This window comes from Meles meles, chromosome 7 (genome assembly GCF_922984935.1).
Source record: "Meles meles chromosome 7, mMelMel3.1 paternal haplotype, whole genome shotgun sequence".
Classification (NCBI taxonomy): Eukaryota; Metazoa; Chordata; class Mammalia; order Carnivora; family Mustelidae; genus Meles; species Meles meles.
This window is the reverse complement of record NC_060072.1, coordinates 36,719,275-36,735,192: the sequence shown is the minus strand read 5'-3', so window position 1 is coordinate 36,735,192 and position 15,918 is coordinate 36,719,275. Positions and strand designations below refer to the sequence as shown.

Sequence of the window (15,918 nt, the reverse complement as noted above, 5' to 3'; positions counted from 1 at the left end):
TATTTTAATAATATTATACTTTATGCATAGTTTTTATTATTCTGATCTTTGTGTATATTTGACCAGTAATAACACAATTGATATGACTCTTGTCAATATTTTTATTTAGTAACTAAATGAAAATCCTTCTAGTCTTACATAAATGAATGAGGATGGACAACTTTTATCTTGATTATTTTATTTCTGGGTTTTTTTTAAATATTTTTAATAAATCAGACTGGTTTTCCTTCCATAGTCTTATTTAATATACATCTTTATTCCATAACTCAATTTTATATATTGCAGTAATGTTAAGAACACAGACCTAAGCATTATTTTCACAGATGAAGAACTAAGTTTTTACTTAAACTAAAAATATATTACCCTTTGCCAAAAACTAAACAGCAAAAATCCAGAAAAAAATGTTGCTTATCCTCTCTGATAGCTTTCTCTTTACAAATTTGTCTTTAATAACCATAGTAATTATTCCTTCATTCACTTATTATATGACTGATAAGAATTTTTTTAAGGGAAAGAGAGAGCAGGGTGTCAGGGGGAGGGTCAGGGAGAGGGAGAATCTGAAGCAGACTCCTTAGTGAGTGCAGAGTCTGATGTGAGGGTCAGTCACCCTATGCAAAGCGACCCTAAGATTATGATCTGAGTTTAAACCAGGAGTCAGATGCTTAACCAACTGAGCCACCCAGGCACCCCTGACAGGAATATTAATTAATAACTAATATTTACTAAGTACTTGCTGTGTGGTAGTTATTGTGCTAAGAACATCACATTATCTCATTAGCTCTTCATAGAAACACTTACAGTAGATCCTATCATTATTCCCAATGTAATGATGTAGAAAGAGAGGTGTAAAAAAAGGCAAGTCATTTTCCCAGGGTGAAGGAGCCAGCAAGTAGTAAAGGTGGATCTTGAGCACAGATTCAACTAACATCAAAACCTCAACTGTTAACCACCACTATACTGAGAAGTGAAATGTAAAACAAGAGAAAAAAAGACTAAGGTACATAGATATCACCATGTAAAATTAGTCTTATTCTTTGTATTAGTTAATAAAGGCAATAATAGTACCCTACTGATTTTCTCATAATACTGTTTAAGCTCATTAAGAACAAATATGTCAGACAAAAAGGAACAAGAAACCCAAGCTGGAACACTTTGGGGGAGGAAGGTACAGAACAACATAATAACAACATAACAAATACTTAAAATCATGTACTGGTGAAAGGTAGAAAACAGATGAGTAGGTGCTTTGGGGGTGGGAGGTTGGTTTGAATTTTAAGCAAGAGGAATTGAGAAGGTTTTATGTCAGGTCAGAGTTGTTGGAAAGAGCACAAAACCAAAGTTATGTTTTTGATCCAATACAAACTCCTAATATTTTTCTCCCACATCATGAAGTATCAGTTCTCAAATTAAAGTTTTGACAAGCTCAGTAAAAAGAAGTTTGTGTATGGTTTCATTTTAAAAATGAATTTAATTTTACATGCAAGCAGTAAAAAGTAAGCACTGAAAAATATCAAAACCACTTAAGTTTAAAATGTTAAATATACCACAGTACTTAAAAGATCTTTGACTAAATTTATTATCATTTATTGATAAACATATAGTTGGTGTGTGTTGAATGCCTTGATGTGTTTCTAATCTTTTTAAGCAAATATCTTAATACTCAAAACTATGTAGTTATGAAGTATCTAGATAATCTCTTAATGTGCTCTGGATATATTTTTAGTTACAAGAAATCATGTTAACTGTATGGAAGTAAACAGAAAACATTCCCAAACAAATAATCATTCCAAAGGAAACCAGAGCTCCATGTACTAGATATGTAAGTGGCTTATGTGCAGCTTAAAAGCTTAGTCTATAATTCCTGTAGTCAGTTGTGAAAGACAGCATTGGACAATTCTCTTAGAGCAGGATTTGGCAGCACTATTGACATTTGGATAAGTCTTTGTTGTGGGAGGCTGTCCTGTGCATTGAAGGATATTTAGCAGCGTCCCTGATCTCTACCCACTAAACGTCGTCGGCAGTACCACCCCACTGGTATTAAAAAATATATATTAAGGGGCATCTGGGTGGCTCAGTGGGTTAAAGCCTCTGCCTTCGGCTCAGGTCATGATCTCAGGCTCCAGGATCAAGCCCCGCATTGGGCTCCCTGCTCCGCGGGGAGCCTGCTTCCCTCTCTCTCTCTCTCTGCCTCTCTGCCTGCTTGTGATCCCTGTCTGTCGAATAAATAAATAAAATCTTTTAAATATATATTAATTAATTAATTTTTATTAACTTAATTATTAATATTAATCATTATTAATATAATATAAATATTGTAGTGTTAATGTAGATATTAATTATTTATATTAATAATTGGTAAATATTAATTATAATTATATATTATATAATTTTGTTTATTTTATTTACTAGTCATTATATTATTTATTTCTATTCATTTTATTAATAAATATATTTTATTAATAAAATCAGTAAATTTAATAAATTTATTATATATAGATTTATATTTTATATATTATTAATATATTATATATAAATTTAAAAATAAAATTAATAAAATAAAAATAAAATATTTATTTATAAATATATTTTATTTATTTACTTTAAAATATATTTATTATATATTATATATTATAATATGTTCTATATAATTAAATATTAATTATAATAATTAATATTATTATTATTAATTATAATAATTAATATTAATTATTATTATTGATTATTACTAAAATATTAATTAAAAGAAAGAGGTAGTCTCCAGACATTGCCAAAAATTCCCTGGGGGGAAAATCCCCACTCCCCACCCCCAGTTGAGGTCCACTGTCCTCAAGCATTTGTCATCTCAGTGATGCAATTTGCAGTCATCTAACATTTCCATTATAAACCCCATATATTTTTTTAAATGGCATTTTACATGTTACACCAAGAAACACAAAGAGGAAGTGGGGAAAAATCAATGATTCTGTTCTTATATTTTGAAGACTTTTTATTCAAAACAGTCCCCTCCTTGATCTTTCATTTGTAGCTCTAACTGCTTATAGAAATATTGTTTCAGCTCAGTATAAAATATAGGTCTATTTAAGCAGAGTGTTTAGATTCTATAGTAAAGTTAAGCCTAACTCTATATAACCACTGAAAACAATAAATTGTGGCAGAACATCAACTACTTTGTATCAACAAGTAAACTGTTTATAATGAATTTCTTAGAATGAAACTTTTTTTTTTCCAAGATTTTTTTTTTTCCTTGACAGAGATCACAAGTAGGCAGAGAGGCAGGCAGAGAGAGAGGGGAAGCAGACTCCCTGCTGAACAGAGAGCCTGATGCGGAGCTCAATCCCAGGACCCTGGGATCATGACCTGAGCTGAAGACAGAGGCTTTAACCCACTGAGCCACCCAGGTGCCCCAGAATGAAACATTTGAGTAAAGTTCTTGTAACATTCAGTTGCTTCTTTATAAAACATTCTCATAGGAGTTCAAAAGTGTCTAAATATTAACATCCTATGATTAGTTTTACCTGAATGTGGGAAAGAAAAAAAAAAAAAAGATTAGGTATTTTCAAACTTTATCTTCCCAAACTTGGGTATATCACCAATTTCAGAAAACTTCAAAATTGTCTTCAAGTTTTCATGATTTCTTCATGGTCCATAGCATTTTCCCTTCTATTGTCAGTTGATAATTACTTTTCTGCTTTTCTGTCTCTTCCCTGGTTTATAGTGCATGTACACAAATATACAATTGCAAACACACATATATCCTCTAGATTTTAAAAGCATCAGAATTGGTATTATTTGCTAGACAAAGAATGAGCTGTAGTATTTGTTGATAAGAAGAGAGAAAGTAAAGTTTATTTTCTAGAACTTGTGTGTTACATAATGAATACTCAAATAATTGAAGTTAATTTCACATATTGAGAAGTAGAAGACAATAAAACTGGTGATTTGATGGGGATGCTATTGAATGGGTAGAGCTGAAAAACTACTAACCTAAAACCTTAATGGAAGTAAGTAAAAGATAATTTATTTTTTAATGGATCAATTAATTAGGTTCCTTGTAAGAAATTTAGAACATCAATTTGAGGATAAACTACATTTGTGAGAGAAATCACAGACTGTAAATAGTCCTGAAGCTGAGGAACAGCTTTGATTTTTGGCAGAAGTTGCAAGTTCACAGCTTTTTGATCAACCTTGCACTGCTATGAGCTCATATTTCTCCTTTTCTGTGTTGAAGATCTCACCTTTTTGCAGTCTGGGTTTACGCAGCTTCTTCTTCTTGAAGCAAGCATCAGGGAGATGTTCTGGGATTTTCACACTGCTGAAATCAATTTTGGTGGAGGTGACAATGACAAATTTCTGGTGTGTTCTACACAGAGGACCTTAAGTGAGGGCCAGAGGTCCAGTCACAAGTAGCAAACCACTGCTCAGTTGCTTCAGGAAAGCCACCCTCTTGCCTCTGTGGCGCCCACTGAGGATGATCAGAATGGTCCCAGAAGTGATACTTGCTCACAGTTTTCTCACATGCTGCTTGAAAGGTTTTTTACTGTGGCTCAGCAGCTTTCAAGGTGCATCTTCAGTCCGGTAATACCTAGGCATTTTGCGAAGTTTAACCTTGGGTACCACCATTCTTGTCACCACCAGCTGGTTTAGTAACAGTAGCAAGAACCTTCTCTTTCTTTTGCTTCTCAGCCCAGAATTCAGCTGTTGAATACTTCCTCTTATCTATGGCCTTTCTGCAATATATAGCTGATCAGTAATACCTGCTAATTCCTCTGACTAGGACAGGGTTTCTCCTTTTTGGTGTCTTGGCCTTGAGGTTACCCTTCTTAACCTTGCCACCAGGATCAGCCTTCTTGGTTTCAGGTTTCTTCTTAGCTTTTTTACCTGCCATCTTTCAAGATAAGAAAGAGCAGTAAAGAATAGTTTAGAAAAATATTCTTAACTATGTTTCCAAAATGGAAAAGCAAAAGGAAAACTTTTGAGACCAAAATTATTTAGTTATTCATCAACAAACAGTTATTTTGAAAAAATCTCCCATGTGTCAAGAACAGTATAAACTCTGGGGATATAACCCATTTAGAAAGAAAATAAGTGGTTACAATAAAGCGTGAACCTACAACAATAGACACATATATAAAGTGGGATGGAAGCATAGAGAAAGGAATAACTCATTTTGCCTGTGAAGATTTCACAAAGGATATGTCATGGCTTTGTTTGGTCTTGAAGGAATGTATAGGAATTCAAGCAGACAAGGTGGGCAAGTAGGGAGCAAGGAATTCATTGCAGGTACCGACTGGGGGTTACTTGTGCATCTCACACACAGATGTGAGAAATCTGAATCTGAACTCAGCATTGCTAGAACACAAAGCCAGCAGGAGAGGGAGCAGTGAGAGATGAGGCTAAAGGAATAGGCACATCTGGAGGGGCCAAGTAAACTGATCTTTTGATGTTAAATCAGAGATTTTATCAGAGCTAAGAATAAGCACCAGGTGATTTAAATATGGGTGAGAGGGCAGGAATTACTCCACAGGAAAGTCAACAAGTGTAGAGAGCTCATGAACTCTTCCATGTGTTGATATATCCATAAGTGATACAGATTGAATCCTTTTGACATGTGCATTATGCCCATAAGTAAATTCTGGCTACTTTTTGCGACCACCGTGGTAGTAATTGATTCACAGGAGAATCACCAAGGGATTAAAACCATTGGGTAAAATATTTTTGGGGGAACAGGGTATTTACACAGACTGACAGTACCTACCACAGATTGTTTATTCATTTCAAAAAGGTGATAAACCTTCAAAGTTAGCATCATCAGTAATGAACAAACGTACATCATTTGCCTCATAATGCAGTGCTTTGAAGAAGATACAGCATCACTTACATAACATTCCTGCCAAAAATGCATAACTTGAATCTACTCATGAGAAAACACCCAGGTAACTGACCTTTTCAAAACATGTCAGTGCCAAATAAGGAAGGGAACCATAAGCCATCAGGAAAAGGCAACCTACTGAGTGGAAGAAGATATTCATGAATGATGTATCTGATAAGAAGTTAACATCCAAAATAATAAAGAACTCATATAACTCAATATCCAAAAAACAAAACAAAACAAAACAAAAACAAAAAACCAACAAGCTAATTAAAAAGTGGGCAAAGGATCTCAATAGATATTTTTTAAGAGAAAACATACAGTTGGTCAGCAAGCACAGGAATTGATGCTCAACATTACCAACCATCAGGGAAATGCAAATTAAAACCACAATGAGATATCACCTCATACCTGTTAGAGTGGCTGTCATCAAAAAGACAAGAAATAAAAACTGTTGGCTAGGATGTGGAGAAAGGAAGCCTTGTTCCCTGTTGGTATGAATGCAAACTGGTGCAGTTACTGTAGAAAACAATATGAGGTTCGTCAAAAAATTAAAAAATAGGGGTGCCTGGGTGGCTCAGTGGTTGAGCATTTGACTCTTGGTTTTGACTCAGGTCATGACCTCATGGGTTGTGAGATCAAGCCCCATGTTTGGTTCCATGCTGAGCGGGGAGTCTGCTTAAAGATTCACTCTTTCTGTCCATCCCCCCACCAACACTCACGCGTTCTCTCTCTAAAATAACTAAATCTTTAAAAAAATAAATAAAAGTAGAACTACCATACAATCCAGAAATTCCATTTCTAGGTATTTATCTGGAAAAAAAAGGAAAGTGAAAACACTATAAGACATATGCACCACAATGTTCATCACAGCATTATTTACAGTAGCCAAGATACGGAAGAAATCTAAATGTTTATAAATAGATGAATGAATAAAGAAGATACGGTATATATACACAATAGAATATAACTCAACCATTAAAGAGCATGAAATCTTGTCAATTGCAATGTGCATGGACCTAGAGGGTATTATGCTAAGTGAAATAAGTCAGAGAAAGATAAATACCATATGATTTCACTAATATGAGGAATCTGAAAGACAAATGAGCAAACAAAACAGAAACAGACTTGTAGATACAGAGGACAAACTGTTGGTTGACAAAGGAAACGGGGATGCAGAGAATAGTTGAAGGGAATTAGGTGGCACAATCTTTCAGTTTTAAAATATATAAGACACAGGGGTGTCAATAATATAACAATTTCATATGGTGGCAGGTGGTACCTAGAGTTATTGTGCTGACCATTTTGTAATGTGTGTAAATGTTAAATTACTATGTTGTATACCTGAAACTAACAGCATATGGTATACCAATTCTTCAATTTAAAAAATATATCAATTTCATGAAAGACTAAGAAGACTTGAGGAACTGTTCCAGATTAAATGTGACTACAGATACTAATGCCCCATTCCAGATTGGATGCTTTAAAAAGGTGGGGGAGCACCTGGGTGTCTCAGTTGATTAAGTGTCTACCTTTGCCTCAGGTCATGATCCCACAGTCCTGGGACCAAGTCCCACATCAGGCTCCCTACTGATTGGGAAGCCTGCTTCTCTCTGCCTCTTCCCCCACCCATGCTCGTTTTTTCCTCTCTCCCTCCCTCTCTCTATCTCTCTTAAAAATAAATAAATAAAAATACTCTTTAAAAAAAAAATATCTTTAAAGGGTAGGAGGTTATAAAAGGCATTATTAGGACAAATGGTGAAATTTCAACATAGACTATATAATAGATAATAATATTTGATCATTGTTAAATTACTGAACTTGATTATTGCAGTCATGTAAGAGCATATCCTGTTCCTAGAATCCACTTGCTGATGCATTTAAGGATAAAGAGTCATAACATCTGTAATTTACTTTCAAATGGATCAGCAATAATAACAATAATAAAGATGGATGGGTGGATGGTTATAATGAATGTAGCAAAATAGTAATGATAGGTGAATCTAAGTAATGGGTATATAAATGTTGCACTTTCTGAAGCTTTAATTAAAAAAAAAAAAAATTGGAAACCTGAAACCACTAAACCCAAAGGAAGTGAACCTCACATAAAGTAAAAACAACAAAAGTTTTTGGAGAATTAAAATTTAGCCTGCTTAATATTGAGAAGGGTGGGAGCCTTAGAAAAGATAAACGTCTTCTGGTAAAGGACAGAAATCATTTCAGGCCTTTTTAAAGGCCTTTATTAGATGTTCTCCTCGGAGATACTGTGGCCCAGCCTAAGCCTGCCTCTCAGTCTGATACAAGTGTACCTTTGTGCTGCCACTAACCTCATTACCCCTGTTGACTGTGACTTACCTGCCAAAGCTGCTGGCTACCAGCTGTCAAAAGCCACATTTAGACAGATTCCTCACTTACTAATCAAACATCCTTTTGCCTTACATAAAATATTAATCATTGTCCATATTTTGTAACTATAATTCTGCATTTTAGGAAAACAGTACAGCAAGCATGTAGAACATCAGTATAGTTTATATTCAGGTCATTTTTTTTTCTTTCTTTTTTAAAGATTTTATTTAGGGGACGCCTGGGTCACCCAGGTATTGAGCATCTGCCTTAGGCTCAGGTCATGATCCCAGGGTCCTACAGTTGAGCCCTGAGTCGGGCTCCCTGCTCAGTGGGGAGCCTGCTTCTCCCTCTCGCACTCCCCCTGCTTGTGTTCCCTCTCTTGCTGTCTCTCTCTCTGTGAAATAAATAAATAAAATCTTTAAAAAAAATAAATATTTTATTTATTTGAGAGAAAGTGAGAGCAAGCATGAGCAGGGGTGAGGCAGAGGGAGAGGGAGAAGCAAGCTTCCCACTGAGCAGGGAGCCCAATGCCGGGCTCAGTCCTAGGACCCTGGGATCGTGACCTGAGCTGAAGGCAGAAACCTAACCCACTAAGCCACCCAGGTACTCCTTAGACCATCTTTTCTAATGCTTCTTTATAGAAAGGTGCTCCCCGTTAGAATTCATACCTTAATGAACTTGACTTTTTCCTATTGGAAAATAGCTGTGAAGGATCCCATTTTAATATTTTTTTTAAGATTTTATTTATTTATTTGACAGAGAGAGAGATCACAAGCAGGCAGACAGGCAAGCAGAGAGAAAGAGGGAAGCAGGCTCCCCACTGAGAGGAGAGCCCGATGTGGGGCTTGATCCCAGGACCCTGAGATCATGACCTGAGCCGAAGGCAGAGGCCTAACTCATTGAGCCACCCAGGTGCCCCTTAATAATTCTTTTTTAAGTGCCATAGCAGACCATCTCTTGACTATTTGTTTATAGATTGTCAGTAGTTAAAAATACCATGGATGTAAAACGTCTTGTATAACGATTTTGTCTGCCAAGTTCTTCCAGTTCAAGAAGGAAGGAGGGAAGAAAAAAGTTCAGAGCAAAATTAATTGGAAGGTTATCCTGAACTTTCAGTGGACCTTGGGAGAAAAAGAAATCATAGGTCAGTGATTTGGAGATCACTTTTCTGGGAACTTTGTAGTAATTTATTCCTTTTTCCAGAAACTCAGCAGTTCTGATCTCCCATACCAGGATCTGAGAGCTCTGAAGACTTTATTTTCTTGCAAGAATGTCATTTGTATATTTTGTATCTAGGAGAACAGGTTGATGTATGTGACAAGACTATGACTTTGAGCACTTTGTTCAAGTGTTTGAGCAGCTCAGATACTTCTTTAGGAAACTTTTGGCCCTCCTTGTAGGCACATGTGCAGTTCCTTTCATGCAGTCAAATAAGTACTAAGGAGTTGGGGGAGCTTTTGAGGGAGTCCTGTTTGGAAATCAGAAAGTGCATGAGCTTTTTTTCCAAGTGCAAATTCAGACCTCAGAAGTCTAACCATAGCAACAGATTGGATTTGTACAGAACACTGTTCAAATCCTTGCCTTTGCTTCTGTTACCCTGATGTCATCACTGTCGTGCAGCACAGCTTCCTCTTCAGGCTTTAAATTTCTAGTTTTCCCCTTTGTTCAGTTTTCGTGCTTTTTTTTTCCCCCTTCTCATGAACGACCTGTCCATTGTGTTTTTTTGGATTCTCAGCAGAGTTCTGATTCTTAATGGTAAAACCCTAATCCTTCACCTATTATACCTTCTAATCTTATCTCAGTTAAGCCTCATTACTTCAGAATGTGGCCTTGAACCCCGCAGCAGCTGCAGATGAATTACCTATAGTATCTCATGAATGTCCCATGATTTCTTGGTCTTACCTCAGTGACAGTAAAGAACTTTGAACTAAACCCCACTCCCCACATTTTTTTTTTTAAGATTTTTATTTATTTATTTGACAGAGAGAGACACAGCCAGAGAGGGAACATAAGCAGGGGGAGTGAGAGAGGCAGAAGCAGGCTTCCACTGAGCAGGGAGCCTAATGCGGGGCTCAATTCCAGAACTCTGGGATCATGACCTGAGCCGAAGGCAGGCACTTAATGACTGAGCCACCCAGGCACCCTTCACTCCCCACTTTTAATGCACATACTACCCATCCAAATTCTAGATACCCAGCCCCTATCTTTTTTCTTGAATTTTGTGATTTGAGTAAAGCTGACACACAATGTTCTATTACTCTCAGGTATACAGCATAATGATTCAGCTTCTTTATATGTTATGCTGTGCTCACCGCAAGTGTAGCTACCATCTGTCACTATACAACACTATTACAATACCATTGACTACATCCCATATGTTGTACCTTTATTCCAGTGACTTTTTCATGCCATAACTGGAAACCTGGATCTCCATTCCCTTTTACCCATTTTGCCCATTCCCCTCCCCTCTAGAAACCATCAGTTTGTTCTCTGTATTTTATAGGTCTGATTCTGCTTTTTGTTTGTTCATTCATTTGTTTTTTTAGATTCCACATATGAGTGAAATCATGGTATTTTTCTTTCTCAGTCTGACTTATTTCACTTAGCATGATACCCTCTGGATCTGTCTATGTTGTCATAAATCTCTGTATCAACTCACATCATTGAGGAACTATATTCCACTATTTACAATCCTATGCCTACAGTAAGTCATCCTTGTAGGGATGCATTATCAGAATTACGATTAAATTGTTTGCTTTTATTATGGTTTTAAGAAGGAAGTTATGTGGTCATTTGATTGCAAGAAATAAAGATTTACTCAGGTTTTCTAAGTAATTCATGGGAGGCTATTCTAGGAATACATATACTTAAAAGAAAGACTGAGATCTCTTGGCTTCACAAAAGCTAGGAAAGTAATATACAGCCTAGTCTCCTCAGAATGTGTTTTGTTAATGAGAGCTCTACACTAAAGATATTTCACTTTCTGTTCTAGGTAAAATTTCTCTCCAGATTTTTGCTTATTTATAAGTTATTTATTCATGCCTCTGCTTCCCACCTGCAGCAAACTTTGTATATCACTTTTATCACTTCCCCTCACTGCATAGCCTACTCTCTAGGCCCAGAGAGTTTTTCTCTGACCCAGAAAAAGAGGATCTAGTTGATTCATTTGATTGCTTTCACAGCTGTTTGGGTAGAATTTTTATAAACAAACACTCTAAATCAAATAAGGTGAGAGAGGTAGGAAGGCGAAACTGTACCTGCAGGAAGATTTTTACAAAAGTTGCAGCCTAGGAGTCTTTCCTGAAGCAGTGATTGGGCAGAAACACATTAAAATGGGGCTTAGGTTTTAGAGGCATTCAGGGTCTTAATGTATTTTGTATGAGGATATTTTTGAACATTCAATAAAGACAATATTTCAAAACTTTTTCATATTATCTAGGTTCTGTTATATAACAATCTACATGATAATTTAATTTTTAATAATAGGACAATCTCCTCCAGAGAACACTAAACTTATTTCTTTTTTGCCTTAGCTATCAGGAGGCTCAATTGTACATTTATACTTGATTCTAGCAGCTGTCCTTAGCTAGATGACTTTGGTGTCATGTTTTTCGCCTTTTAATTATACACCCTTGAATATTTATCCTTTCTTTAAGGCCCTACCTTTGATATGTTTTTATGCATCATATTATAAAGAACTTCAAATTATCTTTGAAAATGAACATTTTAATTAATGAACTATTAATAATGAAGTGTCCTGTAACTTATGATTGTATAGATTTGTAGCCATTACATTTGGTAGAAGAACAAAACAAGAATTAACAATTATACTTTCAAATTGAGATCAAAAACAGTATTTCAATATTATATGTAAAAGCCACGCCTAATAACATTTTAAGGGCAAATGCACAAGAACCAGTAAACCAAAGCTGGACACTGTAGACTGATAAGCTGTTGTTAGCTGAAGTCCCTATTTTAATCAGAATTCCTTAGTTTTTACCCAATGCCTTTTTTTTGTTTTTTTGTTTATTTTCAGCGTAACAGTATTCATTGTTTTTGCACCACACCCAGTGCTCCATGCAGTACGTGCCCTCCCTATTACCCACCACCTGTTTCCTCAACCTCCCACCCTACCCAATGCCTTTCTAGTTCCAAGTCCCATCCAGGATGTCACACTGCATTTAGTCCTATGGTTGTGACAGTTTCTCAGACTTGTCTTGTTTTTGATGACCTTGAGAGTTTTGAGGAGTACTGATCAGACATTTTGTAGAATGTTCCTTCACTTGGATTTGCAGTTTATTTTCCTCATAATTGGACTAGGGCTAAAGGTTTCTGAGAGAAAGATAGAGTGCCATGTTCCTGTCATATCAAGGGTATCTATTTTTTTTTTAAGATTTTATTTACTTATTTGTCAGAGAGAGAGGACAAGCAGGAGGAACAGCAGGCAGGTGGAGAAGGAGCCTCCCCACTGAGCAAAGAGCCAGATGTGGGACTCAATCTTAGGACCTGGGATCATGACCTGGGCCCTTAACCAGGCCATGGTTAAGCCACCCAGGCGTCCCTCAAGTGTATCTATTAATATAACTTACCATCATTGATGTTGACATTGAGTACCTGGCTGAGATAGTGTGGACTTTAGCTGACAACAGTGTATCAGTCTCCAGTTTCCAGCTTTGGTTCATTTAAACAACAGACTTCCATTATTTTTTAGAATCACACAAAACTAACAAATAGAAACCAAAACACAAACTCCTTCATTAACAAAATCAGAAAGCATGTTAAATCTCAAATCATGTGTATTATGAATGCAGAAGGATACCAAGAGAAAATTCCGAGGGTCACAGATCACTGACAAAACCAACAGAACACAGTTCTCTAAAGTGGAATATGCTGAGGAGCCAAGTCAGCCATTCCTAGTTTGGAACAAATGCAGTTGATGACCAGGGTAGTGCTTCCCAATTTAGCATAAAAGAGAAACAAAGAATACTGGAGAATCCATGGAATCACATTGAAAAACCATGTTTATAGGAAGCAATGTGCTGGTGAAGCAAGATTTTTTAAAAAGTGTGAGTTCTGAGTTGTCCTGTAACTGCTGATCTCAGATGGCAGGAGAGAAGTAAAGACCAAATAAAGGCTATAATTCAAATACACACAGAATTTTGTAAGATGAGAATTTCTGCTGGCTTGAAGTTCAGGCCTGGATCCAGTTCGGTATACACTAGTGCAAAAATTTGGTTCAGGAGGTAGTCATTTGATTGAAAGATGGACAAAATTTTAAAAGGGTTGGGGAAGGAGGTATAATCTGCTTGGGTTCTGTACCAAGGGAGAAATCTTTTCTGCAAGGCTGCACTAGAAATTGAATGAGACAAAAACTTTTCACTGTTAATTTTTTGTACTTTTGAAGTTCAAAAGAAATTTAATGCAGTAAGAAAAAGAATAAAGGCTTTCAAAAAAATAATAAATTCATTTCAACATCTGCAAAAAAATATAAATACAAATCCTTTGAGATTTTTTACTCCTTTTCATCCAGTCTTTCATTTGTTTTGACCGTATGTAATTTGACAGCAGTTTCTTCTGATGGCTTTCCTTTATCATGCCTTTAAAAAAGGCATCCAATTTATAGAAAAAAAACTTCTGCTTTTGCATTAGTATTTCATTAGTTATGTAATACTTATATCAAGTTTAGACATGAATACAGTTGACTCAGTAAAGATAAAGTTCAGCTGGTGTGAACAGAAGCACGTGTATTTTTTAAAAGTGGCCTGCGAACCACAAATGTTCAGTGTACTGTAGGCATCCTGTTTTGGAGAAACATCAGAAAGTAATGCTTGTTGGTGGATTGTTAAGTGGATGTTAGAGGAAATTACCTTAAATGTGAACATATGTCCTTATTGTGTTCTTGTTGCCTTTGAAGATTATTCTTTAGGACATATAGATACAACATTTTAAATCTTTACTTTTACTGAAAAAAGGGTTTATTGAGCTCCTGTGTACTCCAAGCATAGAAACAAGTGAAAGTAAATATTTCATCTATTTACTAAAATTAAACAATAGTAATAGGATGTTACTGCTGATTTTATTTATGATATGCTAAATAAACTAGGTACAGAAGATATCAAAAGAACTTTGTTATATTGACCTGCTTCATGCATATCCTTAGAGTTCTTCAGACACTGAGTTTTGTTTTAAATTGTTATGTTGATTTTACTTTAGGGGTTATGTCTGATAAGGAAAAACTTTTTTTAATTGTTGTTAAATTTCTTGTTGTTGTTTTATCTTGAAGCTGCCAGAAAAAGTTATAATGGACTACTACGAGAAGTATAAGCCTAGAATGAATGAGCTGGAAGCTTTTAATATGGTAAATCTCAGAATTAAACCTATTAAATTGGATATGTTGCTAGACTTGAATAGGGTTCTATTAAATTTTATTATGGGACCAACCAATCTATGTTGTTTTTCTCTTACTGCAGAAAAACCCTTTTGGATCATTTCCTATTTCAGAACTATATTAGGTGTCAGTAATGTAATAAAGAGAACACATGGTAGATTTCTCTTAAAGTGTATCATAAATGCACAGAAAGAAATTTCAGAGTTCTTTGAACACATATTGGTCTCAATGCAGTTATTTCACAAGCGTTCCTTTTAATGAATTTTACTTTTAGTACCTTTGAAAGCTCTCTATCACATATGTAGGACTACCTCAAAGTCATACAAAGGACATTCTTTTCCTATTACCATTAAAGAAAAACTTTTTATCTCTGCAGTATTCGTTTTCTGAAGATATACAATTGGTATTGGAGATTTGGCCTTACATAAATTTTTGTAGATACATTTTCTTAAACATAAGTGTTAAGCTAGTCTTTTTTTTTTTTTTTTTTTTTCTTTAAGTTCTACCATCCTATCTTATTCTTTCTTTTAGTTGAAAGTTGTTCTGGCTCCTTGTATAGAGGCATTGATTCTTCTAGATCGACTTTGCTACCTAAAAGAACAGGTAAATTATGATATTTTAAAATACATAGTAAATATCTTCATAAAATCCAGTAAATGGACCCACTTATATCTAAAGTAAGTTTCTTTGACCTAAAACTAGTCAGATAATTTTTCTCATTATATTTTTGACGTTTAAATATTCATTCTATCTCTTTTTAAACATAAACATGTACAACAGATGTTTTCAGCAAGGCTGCTTTTATAAAAGTTTATATTCTTACAGGAGAGGGGTGGGATGGGTTTTTTATTCAAATCAAAACTAATGGAATTTGAAATAAAAGCACTTACAAATTCTGGAAAAAATGTTTATATTCTTTTAATTGTATGGTAGTTGCTATACAGTAGGCAGTACACATAACCATCATATATGACATATTGTATAGCTAAAAATAATAAAGGCCAGATATAAAAGATAATATGTATTTTTTTCATTTTATAAGAATTTACCTTTTAAATCACTTTTGGATTTTGGACATATGCACTCCACAGTATAAAAACTTCTTCTTATCAGTGCAAATTACTTTTGTTTTTTTCACAGTCTTGTTTGTTTTACCTTTGCTGAACGCCCCCCAAAATTGTTTTCTTGGTTATCTTTAGGGAAAATACTTTTTTGCAGATTTTACTCTGGCTGTGATCAAAATAGTTATGTGAACTATTTAAATTAAATCCACACATGGATTCAGTCTTAAGTTTCCATCATCGGTGCTTTATTT

General features: G+C 35.2%; 1 protein-coding gene and 1 pseudogene across 12 annotated transcripts in view; one reads left to right on the top strand and one right to left on the bottom strand.

Moving 5' to 3' along the window:
• Positions 1-15,918, top strand: part of METTL25 (methyltransferase like 25) — a 159,239-nt gene that overhangs the window by 106,750 nt on the left and 36,571 nt on the right. For 10 of the 12 annotated variants that reach the window (XR_006819589.1, XR_006819587.1, XR_006819586.1 and 7 more), the window contains exons 10-11: positions 14,499-14,573; positions 15,135-15,206. The exons of 1 other annotated variant lie outside the window; for it this stretch is intronic. Coding sequence is in view for 1 of the 11 variants with exons in the window: in XM_046011187.1 (XP_045867143.1) it covers positions 14,499-14,573; positions 15,135-15,206 (147 nt within the window). In the remaining 10 variants the exon portion in view is untranslated. The remainder of the gene's footprint in view (positions 1-14,498; positions 14,574-15,134; positions 15,207-15,918) is intronic. One more of the 12 variants, XR_006819591.1, reaches the window with a different exon arrangement.
• On the bottom strand, positions 3,993-4,885 carry LOC123946095 (annotated as a pseudogene).